The sequence below is a fragment of the Phycodurus eques genome, chromosome 6 (genome assembly GCF_024500275.1).
Source record: "Phycodurus eques isolate BA_2022a chromosome 6, UOR_Pequ_1.1, whole genome shotgun sequence".
In the NCBI taxonomy this organism is placed as follows: Eukaryota; Metazoa; Chordata; class Actinopteri; order Syngnathiformes; family Syngnathidae; genus Phycodurus; species Phycodurus eques.
Genome location: NC_084530.1, coordinates 29,508,121 through 29,532,832, shown reverse-complemented (window position 1 = coordinate 29,532,832; position 24,712 = coordinate 29,508,121). Strand labels below are relative to the sequence as shown.

Sequence of the window (24,712 nt, the reverse complement as noted above, 5' to 3'; positions counted from 1 at the left end):
CTCCAGTGTTACGGGGGGGGCGTGTAGTTCTTGGCAACACAAGAGAGTTTTTTTTTTTTTTTTTTTTTTTTTTTCTTGATAACAGTATTTTCTCTTTGACTGTCTGCCACTGTTTATCTGCCCGTGGCGACAAATCCTTTTCTACCTGCCATTCTTATCTTTCTCTACATTTGCTTCTTATCCGTCACTGCTTTTTCCTCCATGTTTTTCCTCGAGCACCCACGTTTTTTTTTTTTTTTTTTACTATTTTACGACCCTTTTTCCCAGACATCACTAAAGATTTAGGCTTTTTGGATGGCTGCATTTTTACATCAGTTTTTCAGTGTATTTTTCTGGTCCCAATCTATTTTTTATTAAAGAGAATACCTCCGCGCTGATGTTTAAGTGCCCGTCGTCAGTGACCCTTGACCTCTATCCCAAAATGCATTTATAGTTCCAAGTGGTCCTCCTCGAGGGGTGGACGCAGAGACAGTGAACGCCTCAGCCATTAGGGTGAAATGGCGAGCGCCAGCCCCTGAGCTGCAGCACGGTCAGATCCGAGGCTACCAAGTCCACTACGTGAGGATGAACTACGACGAGCCTCAGGGTCAGCCCTTCATCAAGGACATCCTCATGGAGGACTCACAGGTGACGCTCCCAAATGGAATTCCATGGAATTTAATTTACAATGAATATCATCTTGTATTAATAATTAATAAGTCTTTTCTGTGCTCCTTCTTTTCCATCAATAATCAGTGGGAATATGACCAGTCAGCTCAATATGTGAGTCAATATTTCTTTAAGCTTGTTACATAATGAGAATAATTAAGCATGAGACGTCAATCAGTCGTATTCACGGGATTGCAGCCTTAAATGTGTTACATTTATTGCAAGGCCTTAAGACTTAGCTGGAGGTCCCTTTTATCTCTGTGAGTTCTTTCAAAAAGGGATCTGAAAACGCTCACAGGTAACTGTTGATATGAATCATTTGTGTCTTACAAGGCATTCCCCACCCTAGCATATAAAACTATGTTGAGAAGAAGAGGAATTGTAATTTTGTAATGGACTATTAATCTTATATTCGTCTTTTAATATCAAACCCAATTTATTTCACTGTACAGCAAAAAAATGAAATTGCCTCGTTGTTCTAAGGCTTGTGGGTATTTGGTTTTCCCAAGAGGAGCCGCTAGGTGAACAATCAAAGTAGAAAACGTAACTAAATAGAATTTCTCACGATGAAGGTTTTTACCTGCGATGTTTAGGTTGGCACTTTTTGGCATTTAGATCGTAGTAGCCAACTCTGCAAAACGTTGCAGCTGACCGAGCACATTTTGTCTCCGCAGGAGGCGCTTCTCGGAGACTTGAAAGTAGACACCTCCTACTCGATCTCAGTAGGAGCTTACACCGCCAAGGGAGATGGCGCTCGCAGCAAACCTGTTAGCGTCTGCACTGCTCTGCCGCGTAAGTTACAAAAATGTACTCATTCATTAATATCATTCAATGATTTTTGAGACTTCATAATTAGCACCATTAGTGGCAACTCTGCTTTTGGGGCGGGATGGGGGACGGGGGCGGCGGGTCAGGCAGTGCACTTTCAGATTCAGCAGTCGTATATCGTCAATTAATAATCATTAGTGGCCTCAACTTTGATGGGTGTCGGGTGTGTCCTCCAAATAAACTAAATATATTCTCCTCCCATTCTGCAGTGTCTCCAAGTAGCAATTCTCTGTCCACCAATGAAAGGTCATCACCGTGTAGAGCTCCACCCTTAAACAAACAGCAAAGGGATTCATGTCATAACATGTCCCGTTGCAATGTTGCAACAATCGCATCCAGCAAAGCCAAATTTGAACCACAATTCCAAAATTTGTTCTTGAAAAACATATTAACAGCTTGCTTTTCAAAGCACCCATCAGTTAAGCGCTGCAAAGTTCTCCCACCATGTTTTTATTTTATTTTCAAATAACACAATTTTGCAGTTCGTCATTGTTCCGTGTTCCTCACACTCTTTTCTCCTGATTTCTTTTGTAGTACCTGAACAGCCCAAACTCATGGTGAGCGCAACTGACTCGGGCACTGCTCTGCTTCAGTGGTACCCGCCGCCAAATCAGGTCACGCCGCTCCTGGGTTACCGCCTGACCTTTGGCCGCATCGACGTCCTTCCCTTCACAGTGGTGGAGTTCCCCACCAAAGAGAATCGCTACACGGCTCAGGACATCCACAAGGGAGCCAACTATGTGTTCAGACTGTCCGCCCGTAACAAAATGGGCTACGGAGAGGAGGGAGTTAAAGAAGTGACCACCCCTGAAGGCTCCCCAACTGGATATCCAGAAAATATTATCTCAGAGGAGATTTCTGCCAACTCCCTACGCTTGACGTGGAAATCAGTGCCACTCATTGAGCAAAATGGAAAAATTGCCAAGTACTCAGTCCTGTACAAGGATATAAACAGTCGGGGCAATTCCTCAGAAGTTGTAGTGCCCACTCCCGGGTCGAGTGTTTTGTTGGAGGGTCTGAGTGCCGATACCGTGTACGATGTCAGGGTGTGCGCGTTCACGGCTGTCGGGCGCGGTCCGTACAGCCCCGGTGTCCAGTTTAGGACGCAGCGGCTCGACCAAGGTAGGACTCACGCTCGCTCCCTGACAACTCATCTTCATCGTGCAGGACACCAGGCACACGTCCTAACTTAGTTCCAACCCGCACACAATCACACGCGCATCTGCTGACATCCTAAGTGTCCTTTTTCATTGTGTTGTCGCTGTACTCTTAGACAAAACATCCTTTTCCCAAAGCAAGGTAAGATTCTTGGGTCTGTCCAGTCACTGACTGAATGCTGACCCAAGCAAATAGATGGCTTGTACTCGAGACTAATACGCAGATACGCCCTGTGGCAAAAAAAAAGAAGAGTTCACCATCAGTTGATCTCATTGTGTTTGTTTTTGTCTCTGTTTTCATCTTAGTTTTTGCCACCAACTTCCGAGTGAAAGCCGCCATGAAGAATTCTGTTCTGTTGTCCTGGGAGGTCCGAGACAAGAATCCTACCCAGCCATTCACTGTAAGGATGATGTCATAACAACATGTAAAAACTCTCACACACTCAACTGAATGGCTGTTATCGGACTGTAAGATGTGCTCAGGTTTTTAACAAAAATGTGTCGGGTGAAAGGGAAGAAAATGTGATCTGATTGTTGATTGGTGAATTTGTTCAGTAGGATTCTTCATGGTAAATTTGCATTTCTGCAAAAGCCACAATTTGAATGACCTTTGGATAAAAGTTGGTCTGACAACACACCATGTGACTCTCCATCCTTGCAAATGTAAATTAATCAGATCAGATTTGAGAGGTGTCTTTTTTTCTTCCCGTTAAGAAGAAAAGGGATTTGGGGTGGAGGAATTGTGTGGGGTTTCACCTCAAAGTTATTGCAAAATAAAGGCATTTGAAGAATACAGGCATTGAAGGTATTTTAAGAATACTCTTATTTAAAAAACGCCGGGTTAAGAATGAGTATGCCGATATAAAATAGAACCTCCTTTGCAAAAACAATTTACTGCATTTTTGTGTGTTGGCTGAATGATTAAAAAAAAATGAAATCCCTGCATCATATTCAGATCCTGTACGGAAAGGGTCAGTCTGTGGAAGTGGATGGGACGCAGACTCAGAAGCTGATCACCGGATTGCAGCCAGACACCTTGTACTCGTTCTTGCTTACCAACCGAGCCAACAGCGCCGGGGGCCTGCAGCACCGCGTCACCGCCACGACTGCTCCAGATATCCTGAAAAGCAAGCCCATCGTGCTGGGGCAGACCAATGCTGATGGCATGGTGACTGTGCAACTTCCATCTGTGCAGACGGCAGCTAAAGTCAAGTAAGGAAAGCACATTCTACACACACACACACACACACACACACACACACACAAAAAGTGATTATCTCAAAAGACACACTCCAATTAAGTCATAATATAATGAACGTCTCTATTGGCCCTTTGAGCTCATTTCCACCATCCCCCATTGCATCCTGTCTTGTATTTATTCGCCAAACAGGAGGGATTTCTCTCTACGAGTAGGCGGCCTTGCAATTCTTCCAACTCCCACAGCTCGTAATCTCCTTCAAACCCAGAATAAACATAGAGAAATGGTCCACTCCTTAGAATTCCACTGTAAATCTCTGCGTGAGTCATTCCACAGCAACAGCCGCAGTGGTTGTAGTTTCCCTCCGTCATGTCATTTTTTGCTCTGATTACACTCCCCCCAACCTTGATAAAAGATGTAGACACAAACTGTAATCAGCTGCATGTTTCATTTTATTACTAAAATACGTCATCAGCAATTCGGGTCTTTGAGAGCATATCAGTTCATCGTGCTGCTGCAAATTCAACATTTCACCACATTTGATGTAATGTGAGTTATGTTATTAAGTGCGAGCAGCGAGCATTGGAGTGAGTCATGCACTGGGGACACATTTATCATTTTAGTGCGAGTGCCCTCATGGCTTGGCGGAACCTATTGGAGCTCCAGCTGATAAAAAAAAAAAAAAAAAAAAAAAAAATCATTTTTACTTTTGTTCTCCGACGTGGCTCTGTCATTGGAAAACTTCATTAGCACCGGCACATCAAATCCATTACAAAAGCCATTTGAAACGTACTTTTTCAAAGAGAAAAAAAGCTCCATTATAACTCACCCTGCCAGGCAGGTATTCATTTAATGATATATATTTAGCATTGTAGCTGTGGGGATTTATAGAGCAACAGTATATTGACAATATTGCATTTAGTTCAGGATGTGTTCATGTGTTTCAGGGGCTATTATGTGGTGGTGGTGCCACTGAAGAAGCAGCGAGGAGGGAAGTTCTTGAATCCATGGGAGGACCCAGACCAGATGAACTTAGATGAGGTAGAGTCATCCTCGTGTTTATCCCAAACGACAAGTTCTGTGGGGTTGAAGACGGTAAATAGACCCTGTAAACATTCAGGGTCTATTTTGGGTTGATCCAAAGCTGGCACTCTTTTCACTTTAAATGATATCTGACTCAAGTGCACTACATCTGAAGTATTTTGCTGAAAAATCATATGTACAGTGGAGCCAGACGTATTTCTGCAACATAGTGCAACATCTTCCAAAAAGCATAATCGAAGCACCACTGCAGGTTGTTCTCCACTAAAAAGAAAAAGTAGCAGTTAGTCTTGGCCCAAAAAAAATGTACCTGTCTGCTAGAAAGCATTAGCGTGAAGGAGTATTATCACATTTCAGCATGGCAATGAACCCAAAATAAAAATTAAAAATTAAAAATGGCGTTAAAAACTAAAGTTATTGCCAGAGTTCCAATTGGAAGTTTGTGCACAAGAGATGGCCTTGTAATCGGACACATTTGGAACACTATTGCAAGGACGAGTGACCCAATGGTTGGAAAAACAAGATGTCAATAAGAATCCTCACCGAGCGAGTGAAACGTCAAGAAAAGGGTGTTCGATAAAGTTTAAAGTTGAGCGGGCACACTTATGACACCGGCTTATTGAACATTCATGCCCACCGTCTGCATGGGTAAACTCGATCACAGTTCTGATGATGATATATTTGATTTACCTTGGTGATATTCTCTGAAGAGACGGTTGATACTTTGATGGTGGTGTGTAGAATCCTAGAGAGTTTATATTTAGGAAATAATGGTTTACAGGGGGGCAGCACAGCGGCCTAGTGGCTTTTGCTGATACGTTGTTAACGGTCTGTGGCATCCTCGGGATGGGATACAAACCCCAATTGGAATTAAGTTGGGACGTTGTGTAAAATGTAAATAAAAACATTTGCAAAGCCTTTTCAACCTACTAAATATACTTGAGCACACCACAAAGACAAGATATTTAATGTTCCAACTGATGAACATTATTGTTTCGTTTGTTTTGTTTTTCCAAATATTTCTCATTTGGAATTTGATGCCTGCAACACGTTCCGAAAAAGCTCGGATAGGAGCAGCAAAAGCCTGAGAAAGTTGAGGAACGCTAATTTAAAAAAAAATAAATAAATAAACACTTGGAACATTCCACAGGTTAATTGGCAACAGGTGAGTGTCACGATTGGGTATAAAAGGAGCAGTCCCGAAAGGGGCACTTGTTCACAAGCAAGGAGGGGGCGAGGTTCACCACTTTGTGAACAACTGCGCGAGCGAATAGTTTAAGAACAACGTTTGTCAATGTACAATCGCAAGGAATTTAGGGATTTCATCATTTACAGTCCATAATTCCATCAAAGATTCAGAGAATCGGGAGAAATCTCTGCATGTAAGCGGCAAGGCCAACAACCAACATAGAATGCCCGTGACCTTAAATCCCTCACTGCATTCATATCCTGTGTACCTTTACAGTTTCCAAATGATTGTTTGTCATCAGTTTTGTGTATGCTAATCTCATGTTTTTAACCCAGACGTTGCTAATTGCTCCCGCCTGCTGTGCCCTTCTTCCATGTCAGTTGCTGAGAGAGATTAACAGAACCAGCGTAAGCCGTTCCCTCCGTATCCGCAGACAGGCCGGCCAATCGGATCCCAGGGCTTACGTCAACGCTCAGTTCAAAACCCTCCCCAGGGAGTTCACGCTCGGCGACGGACGGAAACTACGGCGACTTCCGCAACCGTCCGCTGCAGAACGGGCAGGAATACGTCTTCTTTGTGCTCGCCCTGCTTGACCTTTCGGAGAACGTAAAATACAAGCACATCCTCGAGAGTCCAGTCGACACGTTGTATATTGAAACATTAACTGTATCGTCTCCCGCGCTCATCCACAGACTATGTTCTCCACCAGTCCGTACTCCGATCCCGTGACCTCATCGGATGTGGACCCGCAGCCAATTGTCGACGAGGAAGAGGGCCTCTTGTGGGTCGTCGGTCCTGTGTTGGCCGTCATCTTCATCGTGTGCATTGTCATTGCCATCCTTCTCTTCAAAAGGTAAGAGCAGCATGCTAAGTACCGTACTTATTCTGAAGAAACCATTGATAAAGTAACCAAATCCAGATGCTTTAGACTGGGGAAGTATTTGACATATACACAGCTTTCAAAACCTCTTTGTTCCATTTAAGGCTCTCAAACATTTTAGTCTGCTGTTCAGTCTCGCAAATGAATGGGAGATATTTTCATCGATCAAATATGATCATTCTTTATGATCATCATCAGCGCTCCTGGCTGAAGCTTTGTTAGCACACATAATCAATTGCTGCAGCAGATGCGCTATGGCAAAATAAATATCCATGACGCTAATGTATTTAAAGTTCAGGATGCTCACCGGACATTAGCGAGCACCTTGATGCTGAGCTGCGCCGTGCAGAGTGAAGTTTTAAATATACATGCATGCACCCATCTGAGATGCTTTTATAAGACAATGATAGGATGATGGATTCCAATTGTAGTCTCTTGTTGTTGAATAATACAGAATTGTAAAAGAGAAGAGGAAGTGCAGTCACAGATAATAATGTTGTCCATCCTTGTTTATTCCTTTTTGCGCTCCTTCCTCTCCCGCCTGGATCCAGCAAACCCGACAGGTAATAAATAACCTCTAAGGTTTGTTTGGTCTATCCATTGCTTTTGTTGTTGTTAGGCAAAAATAAGGTTTCCTAAGATGCATTTCTATTTATGTAAAGACTCAATTTCAATGTAATAATAGACATTTCAGTTCCGCGAAAGTGCGTGTGAATGCTGACAGATGTTCTCACCAAGCCAATATGCCAACCGAAGAAATGGATTATCCACTAAGGGTTAATACATCCCAGCATATCATAGATATTGTTGTGGCTCGACAATAAGTGGTCCAGACATGGCTTCTTCTAATTGTTTTCAATTATCTCGCTATTATCTTTTGACAGCTACAGTTTAATATTTCCTAACTAATAGGTCACCTCATTTTGTTATTTGAATGCGTTTTAAGCTATGGCGCTGCTATTAAATCAGATTGAAAACAAGTGGAAAAGTAATGCAATGCCTAATTTGTTTTTGTTTTGTTTTGTTTTTACACACTGCTAGTCTCTCAGCATTCACACAACAAACATCCAGCAACACTTTAAGAATTGAGTTGAGTATTGACAAGCGTTACACAAATTTGAATGGCATTTCTTTGGTACGGCATTAAAGCGAAGAAGGTTAAGCTGCACGTAAACGTTGTCCCGATGTTATTCCCAGGAAACGAGCCGAGGCGGAGGGCAGGAAGGGCAGTTTCCCCTGCAGCAAAGCCATGTCATCGCACCATCCCACCGATCCCGTGGAGCTGCGTAGAATCAACTTCCAGACTCCAGGTATGCATATCTGCGCAAAACCCTCTGCTTTTTTCTGCGTTTTGTTTTCTTTAACCCCGCTACTGTTTCCTTTTCAGCCTACCGTGTATCAGTGTACCGTGGTTATCGGCGTTTGTCAAGTTAGTTGGTCTCACAGTCCGCCAAAGTTTTGCTGTCATAATGTTCCTCCTCGCCAGTTCCTCGCTCACATTCTTTCGATCTGTCTGTGTTTGTTTTAGACGTTCACGCTCACTAACTTCCATCCCACGTTGGACGAAGCTGCTTGAATTGACAACATCTTGTCAATAAGCTTTTGTTTTACAGTGGAACCTCTAAGGTTGAATGCCTTTTTTTCCAGGGCGCTGGTCGACCTTCTTTATTGTTCGTATTTAGAAACTCTAATTCCCGTAGAAAACGGCTTGTTGCAAGGTCATCTCATTCATTAAACAAGCAACGTAATATTGTAACTGTTGCGTAAAAAGAAGTTAAGCTGCTAAAAGAAAAGAAAAACAATCACGTTCTGGCCGTTAACTTTGATTGCGAGCTACACAGATTGATTCTTGCATCTTGCTATTAGGACAGAGACGAGTGTATTGCTGCTTTTCCTATGTCGCAATAAGTCCAATTTTGTCAAGTTTGTCATTTGACCTTTTGTCATTACATTTGACCTTTTGTCATTGCTGACCTTTCTCATTCTCATAGAGACGAAGCCTTTAGACGTTTTTACAAAAACAAAAATCTAGATAGTCCAAAATATGAGAGAAACACCTTTCAGTATGATGCAATGCAATCAAAACTGAGCGTGATTATAAACTGTGAAGCAACTTTACATGTAACGCACATGCCTGATATTCTCGTCTTTTAAGAGCCGTATTTTCTTCTGCAAATAACGAGCATAATGTTCGACTTCGGAGGCAATCACATTTGGAGGTTCCACCGTATTATGTTAAAAGTGTTTTTTTCCCCCAATGTTGAATTTTTAACCACCTGTGTCAAAGCCTTTTTTTAATCTCCACCAGCCGTGTTGCATCGACTCAAAGGGCATTCTGTCGCGCCTCAGTAACTTTCCAAACGCGCACATTGTTCTTTCTGTCTGCTTTGGAGAGAAAATAGTCACTTAACAAAGAAACGCTTCCATTTGCTTTCTCCGCTGTGACTGTTGTCACACTAAAAAAATAAAAAACTCCTAACATTTTGCTTTCCAAAAACAAGCGGAGTTGTACATGTTCCAAAATGGTCTCTTTTTTTTTGTCTTTTTTTCCTACCCTTGTGCTCGGCAGGCATGGCGAGCCACCCGCCCGTCCCCATCTCGGAGCTGGCAGATAACATTGAGCGCCTCAAGGCAAACGACAACCTCAAGTTCTCACAAGAGTACGAGGTAGGAATGCCGATCATTTGCCTGCTGAGAATCTCCAAATTGAGGAGTTTGTCTGGTCAGCATCCATGTTAAATTGGGACCATCAATTCCTTGCCCAGTTTGAGTCACTTTGGATACAACTCTGTCTGTCATATTTCACTCACATTCTGGTATGTACCACATGGCACACAAAAAGGTATTCACACCTATGGGCAATTTTACAGTTTTCATATAACATCACATTCAGTTATTGTTATGTAGAAGGAACCAGAGGACCCACAGAAACCCCACTTAGACGCGCAAGCCACATTTGCTACCATGCCCAGAGACCCACTGTGAAAAAATAGCGCTGGCGTCGGGCAGAAACCTCGCATCTCCAAAACCATCACTTTTCAAGAAACCAACAAAAACTGCATGTTTGTTGAGCCATAAACATTACATCGTCAAAGAGAGCAAGCCATTTTCAACACTTCATATTGCTCAATAATTTGTCCAAATAACATAACCGCGTGGGCACTGACCAATGGCATCGATTTGAAATTCACCAAATTTGGACAGAGGGGGTTGCGGCCTAACGGCGGAAAATAGGGAATTATCATCAAAAATCCTCAAAACTAGGTAAGAATCCTAGACCGAAGCGCAAAACCCTTAAATCTTGCGAGGATCCGTAAAATATAGAAAAATATACAAGTGGGATATTCTTCCCACTTGGCTTTTCATGACATAACAACCTCTAATTGAAACAATTTCTTTATCTAAACTTTATTTGATAGAGCTTCACAGCAGTCTTAAGTTTTGAAGTGCAATGAGAAATATACTGTACCAACCCAAAATAATTCTTGAAATAACAAACTTGAAATTGTCATGCGCCTAATTATTCACCTCCTAAAGTCCGAAGTTTGAAGAGCCACCTTTTGCGGCATTCGCGGCTGCAAATGTTTTTTTAATAAGTCTCAATGAGCTTGCCACATCTTGCCTCTGGCCATCTTTGTCCATCCCATCAGGGGCAAACTGATCCAGGTCCTTCAGGTTTGACAGACTGGTGCAGGTTTCCCTCGAGAATAATACTGATTTATAGCACCAAACATCCCCACAGCACGATGTCGCCACCGCCATCTTTCAGTGCGGGGACGGAGTTCTTCGGGTGAGGGGATGTGTTGAGCGTGCACCAGACTCAGCGGTTTTGCTTGATGACTGAAAAGACCAGATTTAGTTTCATCTGAAGAAAATAATATCAGAAAATGTGTGTTTATACGGAAAGATCATGGAAACCCTAGAATGCACAAAAATGGACTGCCTTTTGAAGGTGAAGGTGAAGGTGCCAGCGGAGTTTTTTCGGGGCTTCCTTAACAAAAGGGGTGAAAAACAAAGTAAGGTATTGAAAGTAAGGTATTGACCTTACTTTGTGCACATGTGCTGGGATGAGTTTGGTGTGGAAGAATCAGTGACCTGTAACCTCACGTGTGTTCTTCTGGATGAGTGGACACGCTCCAAAATACTGTAGCAAGTATTCCCAGAAGAGCGGGGAATGTAAATGGGAAAACAACGGCATGTTTTGTAATGGCCAGCTGTGCTATTGCTTTTGTCCTTATAGCATACAGTATATTGATCACAGCGATGCAAGATTGAGCACATTTCCCATTCTGCCGTTCGTGCTCTTATCCGCACAGCTTCAAGATGGAAATTGAAATTGCAAGGCTCAAGGAAAGTTTGCTTACAGCCAGATTATTATCCGGTCCACTGGTGCAGAAAGAGGAGAGGCAGATAGAAATATAAAGGCACTGCAGCCTCGCCATGAGACGCATAAAGCCACTCAGTGTGTATTCCAGTTTCAAGGTTGTTGTTTTTTTTGCACCACAATTAATGTCTATCACAGAAAGGCTCTCCAAAATACTGGCAGTTTAGCAAATAGAGCCAGCATCACAATTAGCTCCGCAGAGAGACATTAACCAGGGTTTTTGGATTAGGTCTGGATACAGCGATGGAGACATGAGCCTCTATTTGGCTCCCGCACGAGAGGAAGAAATGGTGTGTGGCAGTCTTCTAGAGGAAGACAAGAGCACATTAGCGAAAAGAGGAGAAAAAGGCTTTGGGAGAAGGCGCGCAGAAGGATGGACGAGCCGGTGTGGGAAGCAGCCGTGCGGTTTGAGCCTCGCGGCCTTCTCTCCGCATGACTGTGCGCTTTGTTCGCTGGCGAGCCCCTAACGAGCGAGCGGGAGAGATGGATGGCAAAGGCATTGAGGGGGAGAGCAGAAATGATTGCGGTGAAATAATCAGGCACACATGATATTGGGCAGAGCCACAGGATGGCTGTAAAACTCACGCACATGCGCGCACGCGCACCCACGGTACCACCCGTGTCCATTTTCCCCCGACCAAACCATAATTACAGTATGTGTCGTATAATATTCACAATTGCTAAATTGCTCTGGCTCTCTCGTCGTCATCTCTCTCCGTTGACAGCTCCGTAACGACCTCACGTCTGCCTCTCCCTGCTTGCAGAGATGCTTACACTGTAATTAGCCTGCAGGAACTTCACGTGTCGGTCCAACGCAACTTTCCGAGAGGAATCTTTCGTGAGCGTGGATCATTCTCGCTCAGCTCATTCTTCGCTCGGTAGGCAGCGAGCGAAAAGTCCCAACATCATTTTGTGTTCTGCACAAGATCCCGTTTGGCCTGCATTTCTTGAACTGGTCACTTTGTACTTCGTTCGGAATGGTCGAGCGGTGCGTTACAGTTGACCTGAGGGAAACTGTACCGCGGTCTAGCGTGTACTCAAAGTCAGCTGGGAAAGGCTCCTGCTCCCTCGCTACCCTAACGACGACAACAACAGTAAATGGATGAACGGAAAGGGTGCTGCACTTTCAAGCTCACCAGCCACAGTCTTAAGTAGTACCAATCTGTTATACTCGTGCTCAGTTTTTTTTTTATCTTTTGATTTTCCAATACCAATTTTAATCCTTAAAGTAATAATTTTTTGAATTGGAAAAAGTATTACAAATGTCCAATTTACTGAATGAATTTTTAATTGGCACTGTAAGAGTAAAATGATACAAGTGTTACAGAAGTTATTTCTATTATTGTTGGTGGTGTTATATTATGATTTGATTGAATAAATGTACATATTATTTTAATTCGACTAAACAATTACAAAAAAACATTCAATAAGTACTTCAAAATGTGTAAAATGTACTGGAAAATGATATTTAAAGATACTAAATGTAATTTTGCCTGATATTTTCAGATCAGAATCAGAATCATCTTTATTTGCCAAGTATGTCCAAAGACACACAAGGAATTTGTCTCCGGTAGTATTTATTATGTGTATTTATTAGTGGTATTGAATAATACTTTTTGGTTTGTTGTCATAGTTTTGCAGTGGTGTTAAGACTGCGAATGATTTACTTTGACTATTTACTTATTGAGCTATTTTCAATTATTTATGGTTATGAGTACCCTGAGAACTTTTGACAGATTTTTTTGTTTTTATTATTATAAAACTCTGTTATTAAATTGGATGAATATTGTAGCTGGTGAGTGTTTGAAGCGTAACACTGGTCCACAACAAATTTATTGTCTGAGATTTTGTAGCTGATTCAGGACAATTTTGATGTGCTGAATTAGTTTTGCTCAATCAGGTCAACTCCTTGAACTAATGCCACGTTTTCGTTTACATGTACAGGTATTTTTTGCTTTTGAAGTTCAAATAAACGGAGGTTCATGCCCTGAATTATGAACAATGATGATATATGAAATATCCTTTTCGGATTCAGTGATGCAGAATTGCCCCAAATCAGTTGGAAAAAAAAAAACACAGACAAATTACAAATTAGACAACAACAACAAAATTGTAACCCAGTGTAATGAGGAGAGGGCCCATCTATACGCCAACACGGGCGTAAACGTACAAGCTAGGCACAAACTGAAGCTATGGACAGGAAGTACATTTCATTACTACTCAAGAACATCTTGAAGCTCCGGTACATGAAACATTCCCATTCTTCTTCCTCTTGATGCTGTTCCAGATGTCAATTTCTCCATTTCCCTTCAAATCATGGCACGCAAACATCCACGCTGTGGTGATTTGTCAGACAGTAGTCTAGCTGCCAGACCATATGCAGGAAGAACCCTTTCAAAAACAAGCTTTCATTTTGATTCAAAACACTGCAAAGTGCCAACGTGCCTGTGAACGACGTCCAAAACAAGCCCGAGTCTCCATGTTTGTAACTTTTGTCTTTTTGTGCCTCGCAGTCTGTTGACCCTGGTCAGCAGTTCACGTGGGAGAACTCCAACTTGGAAGTCAACAAACCAAAGAACCGCTACGCTAACGTCATTGCCTACGACCACTCCAGGGTGATACTCTCAGGCATTGAGGGTAAGACATGCTGCCAACGTGTCTGTGTGTGGGCGTGGGCCTGCACGAGATTGCTCTCGTTTCGATGGAGTGGAAGAAAAACAGCAGGAGGCTTGAGCTCAGATTCCCATATCTCAAACAGCACAAAGGTTGTCATTTATTTACACCCTCTTTACTGATATAATTTCCCGGCGTGCGACAAAAGAACTGTCTTCAGTCTGAGGCGCATTCAGCCACCTCAGGTGCGATCGACCCCAGGCAGAGAAACTGGCAGCAGCAATATTGAGAGAGGGAGAAGGTGGGTGGCCAAACCCAAACAGATGAGCCTTATCTGGGCAGAGCATGTGTGAGGAGCCCCCCTGGCCCAACCCCCACTTGTCCTCCAGCAGCATCTGTTTGTCTGTCTGTATCTCTGCCTAATATACTGTATATATACACAGCCCAAGCGAGCGCATGCACATACTGTAGATTCGTGCAGAAGTCGTGCACGGTTATGCGCCTTCACTTCCTGGCCTTTTCTCCCCCGCACACGCACACGCAGACGCATGCGCACACACGCACTTCCACGGTAACGCAAAAAACTCCACCCTCGTACTTGATTGAGTTCAGAGTTCAGGCAACTAAAGCAGCGATAGGCAACGTCTGGCCCACGGGCCACATACGGCCCGCTCCATTGTTTAATCCGGCCCGCTGAGCATTTACATCCTCAAAAGTCCTGTAATATTTGTTGCATTACGTTTACAAAAATGTGCCCATTCAAATCCATTTATTCCATTTTTATTTTATTTTTTATTCATTTATCCCATTAAATAATTGCTTTAATGATTTGAGGTAAATAAATCTAATTTTAAAAAATGTCACTAAAATAATGGCTTTTACATATACGTTTGAATTAAACAATTGGTTAATTAATTATAATCAAATTAACTATAAAACATTTTTTAAGTGAGAATTAATGATTGAACTAAAATGTTTTCAACATTTTGCATTCGTATTTTTTGTCTTTTTTTTAACCTTATCTATGAATGACTGGCCCATCTGTACGTGTTCCTCTGAGCGCAAAAGTTTGACCACCACTTATCTGAAGGTTGCTTTTTTTCTTCGTTTTTTTGTGTGATTCCTCGACAGTAAGTTACCAGTAATCACCAAGAGGAAAATTGTGAAGATAACCATAGAGTAGCGAATTGAACTTGCTGAGGGGAAAATATTTTGGAGAAATGCTGTTCATTCATCCGATAGAGTTGCAGAAAAATTAAAAAGTCTATGATACTTCTTAGACGAAATGCGCAAGTTTATTTACCTTCATCTGTCAGCCGTCTGCATTTTGTCACTGTTAATGTAAATTGCCATCAAAAGATGCAAAAAAAAGGAGTTTGTATGCCCCACTTTGGCATAATCAGGTCACTGCTGAGTGCGCGTGCGTGTTTCCGTGTGTGTGTGTGTTTCCGTGTGTGTATTTCTTGTGTACGTTTGTTTGTTTGAGCTATGACTCAGTGAATTTGGGGATTATGGTATTAGGCCCCAGATGAGCAGCACTGATCCAAAATCAAACACACACAGATGGCCTCTCACAACACACGCACGCACGCACACACACACACACACACACACACACACACACACACACACACACACACATTACGATCCCTTCCAGGACACAAGCCGTGTCAGCCTCGTCTTACAGACGGACGGCCTTACAGTCATATTGCCATTGCAAAGCCACAGCTCAGATTAGACGCGTGATCGTCTCGGTAGGTATTATAAAACAAGGCGGCTGAACAACCCATCACCAAAGGACCGTTATTGTGACATAAACCTGCGATGAATCCATACAGATTGATTCACAGGATATCAGAATAACAATCAACAACAATTGAACATGTTTGTCACATTCATGATGCGACTTTCTCGTCATCACCCTTCACCACATGCATTCTTCATGCGCAGGCGTCCCAGGGAGTGACTACATCAACGGCAACTATATCGACGGGTACCGGCGTCAAAACGCCTACATCGCCACTCAGGGTTCCCTTCCGGAGACCTTCGGAGACTTCTGGAGGATGGTGTGGGAGCAACATACAGCCAACATTATCATGATGACCAAGCTGGAGGAGAAGTCAAGGGTAAGACTTGTCGGACGGAACAGCAAAGACAGACTAGGCTGGCGAAGGGCATGGATGGAATTGCATGAAATATATCATCCGCAAGTGGAAACCGTTGCATATTGCCAAGAATAACAGTATACCAGCAGAGGCAAACACCACGGTCACTTTATTGTGAATTTTAACAATGCAGATCTCACTGGTGCTGTTTTTTATGATGATTTGTAAAAAAAAAAAAAAAAAAAAGAAAGAAACATTTCTCGAATAAAGGTCCCATATAATTGGAAGTATAATGCAGTGCGAGGCCGGAGCACAATACAAGTCAACATTTTCAAACAAGGATTTAATATGAAATGATATAAACGGTTATTCATTTTAAATTGGACTACATTATTTCCTCAAGCAGTGGTCTCATATCTGCATGCCCCTGGGTGCATCATTCACACTTTTTCTCTGTGGGGAAAAAAAAAAGATAACGGTGGGTGTTATTACCTTTACTATCGTTGACATCATTTGTCACGATACCCACACTTCACATGGCATCTGTAAAGCTGAAGTTCGTAGTGTAGTTTAAAATGAAAAAAAAGGTGCCGAGCAAAAATATTTCGACATTGACCCAAATACAATCTAGCACACAGGTGTCAAACTGGTGGCCCGGGGGCCAGATCCGGCCCGCCACATCATTTTATGTAATCCCATAGAGATATGTGCAAGCATTCTTTTGTTACCAATTCCACTTTGAAAAGAAATGTAATAGTCAAAAAACATGTTTTATAGGCTTCTGATTTCAAAACTGGTTATTCATCACAGTATTGTGTATACTGTATATAACTACAGTATATGAGGTAATCTTTCATTTATATGGATTCACAGTTGTAGCGGCCCTCCGAGGGAAGTCATAACTACGATGTGGCCTGTGACAAAAATGAGTTTGATACCCCTGATCTACGTAGTATAACCCCAATTCCAATGATGTTGGGACGTTGTGTTAAACATAAATAAAAACAGAATACAATGATTTACAAATCATGTTCAACCTATATTTAATTGAATACACTACCAAGACAAGATATTTAATGTTCACACTGATACACTTGATTGTTTTAGCAAATAATCATTCACTTGGAATTTTATGGCTGCAACACGTTCCAAAAAAGCTGGGACAGGTAGCAAAAAAGACTGAGAAAGTTGAGGAATGCTCATCAAACACCTGTTTGGAACATCCCACAGGTGAACAGGCTAATTGGGAACAGGTGGATGCCATGATTGGGTATAAAAGGAGCTTCCCTGAATTGCTCAGTCATTCACAAGTAAAGATGGGGCGAGGTTGACCTCTTTGTGAACAAGTGCGTGAGAAAATAGTCGAACAGTTTAAGGACAATGTTCCTCAATGTACAATTGCAAGGAATTTAGGGATTTCATCATCTACACTCCATAATATCATCAAAAGGTTCAGAGAATCTGGAGAAATCACTGCATGTAAGCGGAAAGGCCGAAAACCGACATTGAATGCCCGTGACCTTCGATCCCTCAGGCGGCACTGCGTCAAAAACCGACATCAACGTGTATAGGATATCACCACGTGGGCTCAGGAACACTTCAGAAAACCAATGTCAGTAAATACAGTTCGGCGCTACGTCCGTAAGTGCAACTTGAAACTCTACTATGCAAAGCAAAAGCCATTAAGCAACAAGACCCAGAAACGCCGCCGGCTTCTCTGGGCCCGAGCTCATCTAAGATGGACTGACGCAAGGTGGAAAAGTGTTCTGTGGTTCGACGAGTCCACATTTCAAATTGTTTTGGGAAATTGTGGCCGTCGTGTCCTCCGGGCCAAAGAGGAAAAGAACCATCCGGATTGTTATGGATGCAAAGTTCAAAAGCCAGCATCTGTGATGATATGGGGCTGTGTTAGTGCCAATGGCATGGGTAACTTACACATCTGTGAAGGCACCATTAATGCTGAAAGGTACATACAGGTTTGCTGCCATCCAAGCAAAGCCTTTTTCATGGACGCCCCTGCTTATTTCAGCAAGACAATGCCAAACCACATTCTGCACGTGTTACAACAGCGTGGCTTCGTAGTAAAAGAGTGCGGGTACGAGACTGGCCTGCCTGCAGTCCAGACCTGTCTCCCATTGAAAATGTGAAGCGTAAAATAGGACAACGGAGACCCCGGACTGTTGAACGGCTGAAGCTGTACATCGAGCAAGAATGGGAAAGAATTCCACCTACAAAGCTTCCACAATTAGTCTCCTCAGTTCCCAAACGTGAATTGAATGTTGTTCAAAGAAAAGGTGATGGAACACAGTGGTAAACATGACCCTGTCCCAGCTTTTTGGAACGTGTTGCAGCCATCAAATTCGAAGTTAATGATTATTTTCTAAAAACAATCAAGTTTATCAGTTTGAACATTAAATATCTTGTCTTTGTAGTGTATTCAATTAAATATAGGTTGCACATGATTTGCAAATCATTGTATTCTGTTTTTATTTATGTTTAACACAATGTCCCAACTTCATTGGAATTGGGGTTGTAAATTAAAACACAGAACATGGCTATGCTTCTCTAATATTGCAATATTCCCCAAAAAATCTATTATTTCGTAGGGATTATGGTATTATATTTCTAACATTAAATAAGAAAAGCAATTATAGAAATATATATATATATATATATATATATATATATATATATATATATGTATAGTTTTCTGGGAATTACAGAACATTTGTACAGAATCCAACTAAATTCTCCTTTGAGTGACATTTGTAAGTTGTTAGATCTCTTGTGGATCGCTATGTTGCCAAGCCATTTGCTTGCATCAGCGATAGAAGTTGATGGTGGTTTTATATCCTTCGCTAGGCAGCAATTTGTGAGGAAATAGCGTGGAACATTTAAAAGTTTATACAGTTTAAAATTAGAACCAGATCCTCCAGCAACAACCAGATCCTCCGAAAACATCATTGCAGTCAAATTCACGACTGGCCATTGGAACAATAAAACATATATACGTACTTCTACAGACATAATGAGGAGAGATGTTAGAGAGTCGGATATTGGGAATTGTTAAAGACAGATTGAAGAGCCGGGATGTTTTATTGTGAGTAGAAAGGAAATTCCATGAAGGGAAAATTGAAAGGACGACGCTATGTGATCCTGTTGCTCACCTAAAATGAGAGTCACATAGTAATGGAGGGGATTACAGGCACATCGAATTGCGTAATGAATTAGAAAATATTCAGCTTCAAGGCATTCTTGTTGTTAATTTGAGCGTTGTGTAAGAATAAATACGAACAAGAAAAAAAGAAAACAATCCTCTCCTCTCATCTGTGCTTCTTTTCCTATAATTAACCTGTGCATTGTGTTCAAGCTGTTTCCTTTCCAACCTTCTCCAACTGTCTCTGTTGTGTCTTTTTGACCCTCAGATGCCCTCTTATTTCTTCTCTAAGGCAAGATCTCGCTTTCTCTCCTTTGTAATCCCTTTTCAAATGTACCCTCTCCTCACATGGTTTTCTCCTTACCCTCCCCTCTCTATTCATTGCTTCTTTTTTGCTGTTTCCCCCTGTGCAATAGCCAAATGCGATGAGTTGAACTCTTTTCAAAAGCACCACAAGGCACCCGCGGTCAATGAGGACTGACTTGGGTTTCTTTTTTAACCACTGAAGTTCAGAAACAGTGCACATTAGTGTCTACACTTGCATGATCACACCTACGATTGTGCTTCCTGTCTATCTGCGGTACAGTAAAGTGTGTAGCATTACATTTCATACCTCGAGGCCTTTAAAGGATGACTTTGTAGCATTGGCAAGAGTGAACTCTGTAGCATTGCTGTAAAGAACATCAAATGCCTCATAAAGACGATGAATTTTCATCTTGTGAGCATTTGCTTGGCTCTTAAGATGTTGACGACAAACCTGCTTCTCTCCAGTGGTGTTGTAGACTTGCTGGGGGAAATGATTTCATCGCATTCAACACCCATCTGCATTATGTGTTTCTGCATGAGATGATCACAGGTGGAATCAAACCAAACAAAAGCTCTGCCGTTGGCCCGAACAACAGAGTACCGGACGGCCTTCACACCAGACCTCTGCTGTCTTCGTATATGTTGCGTACTTAAGTGTGGTTTTCAACCACCTCCCACCACGGAAGACCATTCTGGTGCTGATAGTGTCTCAAGGTCTGGTGGGAACACGGTGGAAAAGCTGTAATTACAGCCCGAATGTCCCAGGCCAAAATTCCTAATCCTCAGTCTGGAGCAGCGGAATGCAGAGCGAGCTGAGCCGAGCTCCGTTCCGTCTTTGATGTGAGGACCGGAGGGATCAGCGAGCAGCGAGCAGCGTTGGCCTGATTCTGCCAAGTCTCTCGTTCGCCCCTCCCGCTCCGCTGGGATGGTTCCCTCTCTTGTGGTCTCTGAGGCTGAGCTGAAGAACTACAAGTACGGTCGTGGGATGCGGGGGAATTTCAAGGTGTTTTGGGTGGCGAGGCGCGCCGTGTCGTCTTTCGGGGATTTGTGAGGTTGGAGCGTTAGGGCCACGTCGAGTCAAGCGATACTCGACTTTTCAGCTCTGTGCTGGATCCCTGTGTGCGCTTGCCAAATGTGTGGAAGCTTCCCGGTGCGCAGTTTTAGCGTATCAGACACTACTCACATTGTAAAAAGCTATCACTCCTCACATGCACTAAAACCTCTTTCACCTGTTGGCTTGCCTCAATAAGCACAGTTTTATTCCGACACTTCTGTCTGAATTTTGCAAAGGCTCACTGATCTGTTTTAATCCCCTCCCCCCCCCCCCCCCCCCATCCCTTTCTTTTCTTTTTTTCTTTTAATCCAGTACACACTGTGATCATGCACTTCTTTCTCCCAAAACAATCACTTGGTGTCTCACAACATTCTCCGTCTTCCCTTTTTAGGTGAAGTGCGACCAGTACTGGCCGACACGAGGTACCGAGACCTACGGCCTCATCCAGGTCACTCTGCTGGACACAGTGGAGCTGGCCACCTACTCCGTCAGGACCTTTGCGCTTTACAAGGTAGCAAGACACGTGCAGTCAACCGCGACGTGTTGATTCTGTCAAATATTTATGCTGCTTGTGTACTGATGCGTACTTGCTGCCATGTGACGGGAGCTTCAGTGCGTGCATGTGTAGTTGATGACATCACTCACCCAACGTGAGCGCTTTTTCTTTCTTATTCTGTCAGAGAATGTGGCATACTGTGGCTTTTCCAGGGTTTTCCTTTTTTTTCTTTTCTTCAAGGGTACCGTAAACCCCTGCTTTTTACAGGGGACAGCATTGCCTTTAAAAAATAAAAATAAAATGTGAATAATATTTTGAAAAAACTGCACGTACATGCACATGTAGCTAAGACTCCTCGTAACGTTCACTAACAACCCAGGCTAAACTTAGCTCATCGCTGACATACGAAGATCTTAGCGTCTCAATGGAGATGTATCGCTTTGACGACACTTCCCTGACACCCGTTACCTACTTTCCTATTTTCCAAGGTTTTGACACCGTCTTGTGGCATTTTAGGGCCTTAAAGAAAGAGCACAAAAATACGCGAAAAGGTTTTGAGGATATGTCCCACAGGGGGAAAAAAGAACGTGAATAAGTGAATTTGTGAATAGTGGACTTTGAGTAGGCAAGGCTTCTTTGTATACACCAACTGGGCACTTTATTGGCTGCACTATAATGTGATCCAGTACAACCTTTCTATCAGAAATGTTATCATTTTGGCCCCTCTCCTCAGCAGCTCTCTTTTTGATGCCTCCCATTTGTCCGGCACTGGAGCGCTCCGGTGGACGGGTGTCATCGACAGTCAAAACTAAGCATCATTAGCGATGAAGATTTGCGATACCGCTCTTATATTGGATCTCATGAGTTTTACCTTATATTTAGTGCAGTACACAGAGAAAACAAGCCAAGCCAGTCGTTACATTCATTACCATGAACACCACCACCAACATCAGCGGGCTCATTTATTTAGAGTCAACAAGTCATACACCCTCCAGCTGCGGTTAATACACACCCTATCATCGAGTGCGTATCAGTAGCCAGTGCTCTATTTGCTGCTATGTGAATTAAAAATGAAACGGCAGAACATGAGACGACTGATAGGTCGCTCGACCACTGGACGCTGTGTACTGTTTGATGGGGTCAGACAGGACCAGCACATTTTTGATGGTGGGTGTATTTCAGTAGTCATGTTAACTATCCATCCATCCATCCATCCATTTTCTGAGCCGCTTCTTTTCACTCGGGTCGCGGGAGTGCTATCCCAGCTGTCATCGGGCAGGAGGCGGGGTACACCCTGAACTGGTTGCCAGCCAATCGCGGGGCACATACAAACAAACAACCATGCCCACTCACATTCACACCTACGGGCAATTTAGAGTCTCCAATTAATGCATGTTTTTTGGGATGTGGGAGGAAACCGGAGTGCCCGGAGAAAACCCACGCAGGCACGGGGAGAACATGCAAACTCCACACAGGCGGGGCCGGGGATTGAACCCGGGTCCTCAGAACTGTGAGGCTGACGCTCTAACCAGTCGGCCACCGTGCCGCCCATGTTAACTATCATCAACTAAAACAATAACAATAACAATCTCGTCCGTGAGGCAGCCGTGCTACCCACTACGTCACCGTGCAGCCTATTGCAAGGCAATCGTGTTGTTTTAAGGTCGCATTGCTACATATTGCTTCATACCAAAAGTAGTCTGAGCTTTGGGCGTTGTGTCTCTCCAGAGCGGCTCCAATGAGAAGCGTGAGGTTCGTCACTTCCAATTCACGGCCTGGCCAGACCACGGGGTACCTGAGCACCCCACTCCGTTCCTGGCCTTCCTGCGAAGGGTTAAGGCCTGCAACCCCGCAGATGCGGGGCCCATGATCGTCCACTGCAGGTGAGTGGCGCTCCGTCCTGTTTTTTAACGTTCCATTTTTTTTTTACATATAGTCCACACATAAATTCACGGTGTCCAAGAAGACGCTAGCAGTGCTATCACCAAGATATGTGGGAATATTCGTCTGGATTCGTCTCCAAACTAAAACCAAAAGGAGGCTCATTAGATTGGCAGTCAGAGTGTATAATTAACTTCACTCCACAGCCTCATTTTATAAATCCAGTCCAATCCAACTGTGAGCACTAATGGTTCCGAAACTAAAACCACGATTGGACCTGCTGTTACGTAAACCTTTGCGTTCCTCCCTCAGTAACGCCCGTCTTCTCAAAGCTGCCTGTATGCCTTATTTTGCATAAGCAGTGTTTACTGCTGACCACTGGAGCTGCTCTGCGTTCATAACTTTATATTCAAATAGTGTCCGAGCAGGAGGAGGGAGAGTTTTTGGAAGACTTGTCATTACAGAGAGCTAAAAGGAGGCTGTTATTTGCAGTAACCAGGATAGCAAGACGATAGAAGGTTGCTCAGGGAATATGGGCCAGAGGCTCTCCAGACGAAGAATTACTGCGGTGAGATGCAGAAGGGAAAAAAGGGGGATTTGAAACAATGATTGAGAGGAAGAGTTAGCGAGGGACTGGGAGTTAAATGATGAGAGATGAGCAAAATGAGAGTTGCGCAGGGAGCCGGTGGAAATAGGCGAGGTCAAACCGTGGACACGGCGAATGGAAGCGGTGAATTAAAGAAGGGGAAAGGTGCAGAGAAAAGGCAGGCGGATGGCAGAGTGTGTGAAAGCTACTTAGAGTGAAAATGAAGAGGCTGGGCGGTCAAGGGGAGGGGGGGAGGTGAAAAGGTTGTCGGCAGAGAGGCTCCTTCTAATCTCCGCTCGCAGTCAGATGGAGTATCTAACAGGATTAGCAGGCAAATTTAATTATGTCGCCAAGCCTCCGTCATTATGTGCCTTACCGTATCAAGCAGCCCGGGAATCAAACAATGGGCCCAAATCTCATTCCGACGCAGTCAATCTCACACTTCAATATTCATTCTGCCATTTAAAGAGGTTTCCATTCACTTGTGGGAACCTGCTTGCTAAGGAAGTTTTACCAATTTGGTTCCAGTGCTGTAGAAATAATATAAGAATTTCAAGTAGTTCATATTTGGACTGTGCATGGATAGGAGAGTCTTCAGTCCTAATGCGAGTGCTGACTCTGCGCTGATGTCAATTTTAATGCGCAAATGTTGCTGGCTGGCATGTTGTGACACTTCACGCAAGAACTTTTGCTGTACAGTCTCCTTTTATATCCAGTCGCGCTTTTGCACAACAAAAGTTGTCTTGGGCCCCTTTTAACTGTGAGCAGGTTTACTTACAGTAGAATCACTCTCCTGATACAGACACAACCCAATGCAAAAACTTTAATAAAGCAATGTTCTATAACAAAGGGATGACTGACTGGAGGCTTTATGAAAAGTGAAAGATTTTCCAACAGTTGAAGTTCTTGGAACTACACGTACAGACGTGCCAACACTCCTGATTTCCCAGAATGCCCCGGAGGCGGGAATCAGTACACCTGCTGACATGACGGACGTCCAATAGATCCTTGTGATGCATGCAGTTCATCGTGGCTTATTTGCCTGCATCTCCACGTTCCCTGTCAACACACTATGTGCACCGAATGAATCTTTGGGGTAGCATCAATTGTGAGTGAAAGGCGCACTTGCACTGGGCAAGCTTATGATTCTAATTATGACACATCTATAGGCTCATTCGTGTACCGAGTA

At 43.2% G+C, this 24,712-nt stretch overlaps 1 protein-coding gene across 1 annotated transcript in view; it reads left to right on the top strand.

The window, feature by feature from the left end:
- ptprdb (protein tyrosine phosphatase receptor type Db) overlaps window positions 1–24,712 on the top strand; it is a 101,111-nt gene that overhangs the window by 66,302 nt on the left and 10,097 nt on the right. The window contains 17 exon segments of the mRNA XM_061679016.1: window positions 434–627; window positions 736–762; window positions 1,323–1,440; window positions 2,011–2,598; window positions 2,940–3,034; window positions 3,589–3,845; window positions 4,779–4,872; window positions 6,442–6,573; window positions 6,575–6,667; window positions 6,754–6,914; window positions 7,493–7,504; window positions 8,139–8,251; window positions 9,511–9,608; window positions 13,839–13,962; window positions 15,889–16,064; window positions 20,952–21,071; window positions 22,785–22,939. Of these exon segments, the coding sequence (XP_061535000.1) occupies window positions 434–627; window positions 736–762; window positions 1,323–1,440; window positions 2,011–2,598; window positions 2,940–3,034; window positions 3,589–3,845; window positions 4,779–4,872; window positions 6,442–6,573; window positions 6,575–6,667; window positions 6,754–6,914; window positions 7,493–7,504; window positions 8,139–8,251; window positions 9,511–9,608; window positions 13,839–13,962; window positions 15,889–16,064; window positions 20,952–21,071; window positions 22,785–22,939 (2,557 nt within the window).